General features: G+C 40.0%; 1 protein-coding gene across 1 annotated transcript in view; it reads right to left on the bottom strand.

Moving 5' to 3' along the window:
* Positions 1-577: 577 nt before the first annotated feature.
* The window catches only part of LOC132395731 (synaptotagmin-6-like), a 200811-nt gene continuing 195388 nt past the window's right edge, over positions 578-6000 (bottom strand). The window contains exons 7-8 of the mRNA XM_059972691.1: positions 3663-3737; positions 578-2038 (exon numbers count right to left, since the gene is read on the bottom strand). Coding sequence (XP_059828674.1) covers positions 1967-2038; positions 3663-3737 — 147 coding nt within the window. The 3' untranslated portion in view covers positions 578-1966. The remainder of the gene's footprint in view (positions 2039-3662; positions 3738-6000) is intronic.

Below are 6000 nucleotides of genomic sequence, written 5' to 3'. Positions count from 1 at the left end.
ATAGTCCTGCAGTCTACTGGAATTATCAGGTCTGGTACAAGCTAGAAAACAGAACTGACTGCAGAACATATTAATGATGTAAATCGAACACATTGCCGGTATTCAATTCACAGTAAATATATCTAAGTTAGGGAAGGAAACCCTGTCCAATTCTGATGCAAATTAAAAAATTACAGTCTTGCATTAATTAGAGACATGAATCACAGGAATTTGATGGAGCACTTTAGGAAAAAAAGTCTTTATGAGATAGTGACAGAGCTGAGATTACATTGTGAATTCGCAGTTGTATATATGGGAGGATGTTTTACTGAGGCTATGGGACAAGATCGTTTACACCTGCTGAAAACATTTTTTTGGCAAAATGCAAGGATCTGCATCTTTCAGGAGTTATAAACCTCATTCACGTTTTGCAAAACACTGAAGAAGAAAATATGATAAATATAATTTGCACCAATGAAGACTAAGACAAATCTAAGAAGTTTTGTCATAATTAAGCTGTTTTTGAAAGAGCTCTTACTTTGCAAGGCAAATACATCTGATCTAATTAGATTGATTCAAATTATAGGTATGAAGACTCTGATACAGAATGTTGCACCGTTCCCGCTACCTTCCCTGAACTTAAACTTTAGGGTAGGGGTTCCCAAACTGGGGTCCACGGACCCTCACTTAATGGTAGGGCTTCATGGCATAAAAATGGTTAGGAGGTTAGGTAGGACTACAACTAGAGGTCATGGGTTAAGGGTGAAAGGTGAGAATTGTAAGGGGAACACTAAGGGAAACTTCTTCACTCGGAGGGTTGTGAGCCTGTGAAATGAGCTGCCAGCGCAAGTGCTGCATGCAAGCTCGATTTCAAAGTTTATGAGAAGTTTGGATAAGTCCATGGATGGCTGAAGTATGGAGGGCTGTGTTCTGGGTGCAGGTTGATGGGAGTAGTCAGCTTAAATGGTTCAGCATGGACTAGATGGGTTGAAAGGCTTGCTTCTGTGCTGTATTTTTCTTTAACTCTATGACTCTTTGGCTCTAATCTCTGCTTTAGGACATCACACCAGTTTTCACATGGCAGGATCTCAGCCTGTGGACTCAAATCAATGGTAACGAGCAACCCCTCTTCATTGAACAAACTCATGACATTGATTGACACACAGCAGCGTGTTCCACCTTACTTGGAGATGGGCAAAGGCTAAGGAGATAAGGACCGTATTACTCCTGAAGAAATATTCCTTTAATTTCTTGATTTGTTAATTTTATCAGGTCCTTATCCAGGTTTGTTCCATCAAAGGTGCACAATTCTTCCAGAATACCAGTATTTCATTAAAGTGTGTCTCTTTGCTTTCTTTGATGTTGTACTTGGAAAGTGTCATCTTTTAGGTATGATTTTGCCAAATGAAAATTGTGATAGTTATTTTTTAAATCAGGTGTTCATCTAGACAATAAAGGCATTGAAAATTTAGTTGCTTGACAACTATTTTCATAGCCTGAAGTTGGTGAACTATTACAAGTTTTGATATCATAAGTCTTCAGCTTCATCTCTTTTAGAACTGAGAAACTGTAATGAATGCAGAACAAGAAAAATATGAATGCACGTTTTACAACAGGCCGGCTTCAGGCAGCTTTTTCTTAATTGTGAATTGGTTTAAGCTGCTGATACACAGATGAGTTAAATTTTCACTCATAAACTGGCAAACATTTGGTTCAAATTTATCTTCCTTGCTGCAAACACAGTCCCTTGAGCCTTTCTCTTATTTACACCACCACTATCATAATCCTGTCTCCTTCATACACAACTTATGAAAGTCCCCCAAATTTTGGATTTGCCTTCTATCCAAGTAGGGACAATCTATCTCTGTGATACTTGTGTCATTTTGCTGAGTATAATGCAATTTTCCTGTGAGGAAAGAGACTGAACTACTAACATTACATTATGTTCAGAACACCAAACAATCCACAGAACTCTCTGCACTGGAATTCATGGTGTTGATGGAGGTTTAGGAGATGGACAAGACCCTTGGCTGTCAAAGCTGGCAGTGCGGCCTTGCCACTGAAAAGAAAAGATAGAAGATCCTTGTGTTACACTCTTTTAGAACAAGATGTATTTATATAATTAATTTAACAAAGAAAAACATCCCATGACTACCCATTAAAGATGTATGGAAAATGGACACTGAAGCAGGGGAAAGATTAATTGAAGGTTTCTTGAACATTTCAGTGGAGAGGAGGAAGAAGATACTTTAAAGCAACCATCAAGAGAATGTGGGCCCTTGTTTAGATGACAGTGAAAAAAAATGGGATGAAATATGGTTAAGAGAAAGTGGAAGGTAGGACTGAAAGCAGGTCATAAATTAGAGACATATGGCTAATGGAGAGTTTAGTCACTGACACCGACAGAGGGTTGAGAGCACAATAGATTACTAAAGATGTGATGGGTTAGGAGCATCCAGGTCAAAGATGATTCTGCAGATGATGGGATCTGCCAAGAGGAGTTGATGCTATGGCATAATGTAGGGTAGCTGACGATATGTCTGAGGCTTCAGCAGTGAAGGGGGCTGGGGGAGACTGGGATAGAAGGAGAATTCGTTTTTTTTTGAGGAAGTATGTATGGAATCAGAAACACAGCTCAGGGATTGAGGATACAAGCTGCCTTGCTGAAACTCACAAGGTATGAAAATGGAGTTAATGGTGACAACTTATGTAACCTGAGATATTGTCTCCAATTTATAGATCACTGAAGAACAATCAAATTGAAAACACAGATGGTGTTAGTCAAAATAAGCCATTTTCATGACAATAATAAAAAGTATCAATAACATTCCTGTCTTTATTTCGTTGTAGGTTTTTATTGTAATCAACGTTCAGGCACAGTGATCAATGAGACAGTGAAAACCCACATCCTTTGATTTCTCACAAGCAGCGACTAACGATGTTTGCCTCTTCACCTATTGACAATGAGCTAAGGAATCAATGTTCCTGTAACCGAACCCCAGATAATGCAGAACATAGACTGCTGTCACCCACAATCTCTGCCCACTAGCTCCTCCTTTACTTGCCCAAAATTGCAGATGTTTTAAGTAAAATATTACTATTTTACCTGATACTATCCTACAGACATAATACCCTTCTTCCTTTCTTGAGGTCATGGTTGCCAAATTAAGGCTGGAGTTTCCATTACACTATGGGTCCTCCCAGAATTATTTGGAATTGGGGTTTTCACTCACTGGCCTGTTCTACACCTGCCCCAGCAGCACCTTGTGAGGTGCTCTTTGTTGTAATAAGAGATAATTCCCTGCATTATCTACTCTACGTATCAAAGTCTAGCACTTCTGTGGCATTTAAATGGCTGCCACTTAAAAAAGCAGACCAAACATTTAGAATTTGGAAGTAAGTACTCAAACAGCAAAGTGTAAAGAAAGTGATCTCCCAAGAAGGTTCACTGCGTGCTGGAAATCTCTGGAGCCAAGAAGAGGCAAATGAAAGAAAGGTTCCAGTAGAGTGGAAAGGGACAGTTTTTGGGTAGTTTCTGTCACCTCCACACAGCACAGTGAAGGGAAAAGTTCAATGATTTTACAGGGTAATCAAGGAATGCAAAGACAGTCACACTGTCATGAACAGGCTTCTTATTTCCACCCATCTTGTCTTCATAGAATTGAACACCACCTACAACTTACCAGCAATGGGCAGGAGGTACCACTATACCCTTCACAACCGCTTCCTTCCCCTGCAAGTGTGCCTTCACTCACAGCCTAAGACAAAGGGAAGTATAAAAGCCTCATGATATATAGTTGCTGAATTCCTGCACTCATTATCACCCCCCGCCCCATTCAGGAATGATTAAGGCAGCTATCTAACGTTATGTACAACAAAGCCTTCTGCAAAATTTACTCTATTGGCTAAGGAGAATATGAAGTCCAACAATGTCAGAGAACAGTGAAAAATGTACCCCCAACTTTTATTCCACAAAAGGAGGAAATTAGACGACTTGGTAGGAAAACAGAACAAGGAATCTGAGACACAAAGGAAAGAGGGGTGGAAAAAGATAGATGTTGATCACACAAATCATGGATTTTACTCTCTTCAACCCTTGCAGGACAGCCATAACTTTCATTGATAAACATTATAAAATGAATATTTTGACGTGTAGTGGCATTCCTTTCTCAAAGTGAGAATGTATCAGGATTGAACTATTTTCCACACAACATTCACTTTAGAGAGCAGTGTTCTGGCTTCGTAATTTAGCCAGTATCCAATTGACTACCCATGTTTGGTGATTGTGGGGGACGTCTCTCTCATACAGGTTCACTTTATGCAAAGTGCAGAAATAAGAAACTTTCAGAACAATAACACCTAGATTCCTGGAATTGGATGTTAAATAGACCCTATGCAGTTTCACTCTCTTTATGTGAGCAGTCAGCAAGCCGGGAATGTTGAATGTGATGATCTTGGTCTTCCATTTGAGTCCTATAATCTATGGCCAATTGTTCTCATCCCCTTTCAAGAAACTCTCCAGTGGTGAGGCAGAGTAAATCCTGAAATTTGACCTGCACAAGGAGTTGGAAATGAAGGTCAAATGTGTAGCTTCTGAAGACATCTTCGATCGTAGAACAGCTCTACGTTCCACATTTCCCTGGTAATGTTCCTGTAGATAATGCTTGTGAATAAATTCAAGATTAGAGTGGGATTGGTATCCCAGATTATTTGCATGGGATGTCTTTTTAAGAGTAGTTGATCCAGTATGTCCACTCAAATATAAAATGTGTGATTATTGTAACAGAAGCATTCCAAGAGGATATGAAGAATCAGAATTGGATTATCCCACTGAGCACCCTGTGTACCAGAGTGGAGAACAGTGTGCCATGTGTGTCTGTAAAACAAAGCATATCCCCTTCAGTTCATCAAGTAACCCTGAACTGCCTTCTGGCCTTATCGAAGGAGGATTTGCAGCATTTGAATGCAAATTGGATGTGCGTTGGATAAACACACATATCCAGCAGTGTGGTGGTTAGCACAGCACTTGATAGTGCAGATGACCTGGGTTCATTCCCTGCCGTTGTCTGTAAGAAGTTCGACCATGGGGATTTCCTCTGGGTGCACAGTCCAAAGTTGCATCGGTTGGTAGGTTAGTTGGTCATTATAAATTATTCCGTAACTAGGCTAGAGTTAAATAGGGGGTCGCCGGGCAGCACAACTCAAAGGGCCAGATGGGCCTATTCTAAGTTGTTTCTCAATAAATATATAAGAAGGTTATGATGAAGGACCAGGTAGAATGGCATTTATTTCAGAGTTCATTCACACAACTGAGACCTGAATCACTCAGCTCCATAATTAGGGGGCCTATGTTTTAAAATGTTTTAATATATGTTTTTAAAGCAAGGCTATATCAAAAGACTCATCCTTGTTCCACACACATATCTGACTAGCAATATGTCATAATGCACAAGACTGCAGATGCAATCCAGGATTGAACAGACCTTGTAACTTCAAGATATCTTGAAGTTGTAACTTCCAACCACAGGTCTCTGCCACCACATAACTCATAGAGGACACCCACTGGTCTACACTGGGGTGGTTTATAGATATTAGCAATTGGAAGAATATGTATGAGCAGGTGTTTCCAATCTTTTTTATGCTATGGAATCTTACCAGTAAATGAGGGTTCATGCACCTCTGGTTCAAAACCCCTGTGGTGAACGATCAGTAAGGTGGGTAGTGAAGATTTATCTGGATCGGGAGGAGTGGTCAGTAAGAGGGAAATGTAAGCCCTGAGTCACTTGGAATGGTCATTGATTTTGAGGAAATTGGGCACCTTTACAGACTCCATTGACTGAAGAAAGAAGCCAAGGTTATTCCTGGATTTGCTGTTAGGGCAGCTTTGTAGATATTAGCGGGTGAGGGGTATTAAAAGGTAAGATTTTTTCCAATGGAAACAAGGTTGAATGTTCAAGTTAAGTCACTGTACAAGCTTTATGCCATTCGAGGGGTTCCAATAAACCAAACTAATTTGAATAA

Source organism: Hypanus sabinus, chromosome 6, assembly GCF_030144855.1.
Source record: "Hypanus sabinus isolate sHypSab1 chromosome 6, sHypSab1.hap1, whole genome shotgun sequence".
NCBI lineage: Eukaryota > Metazoa > Chordata > Chondrichthyes > Myliobatiformes > Dasyatidae > Hypanus > Hypanus sabinus.
This window is presented reverse-complemented; position numbering and strand designations above follow the sequence as displayed.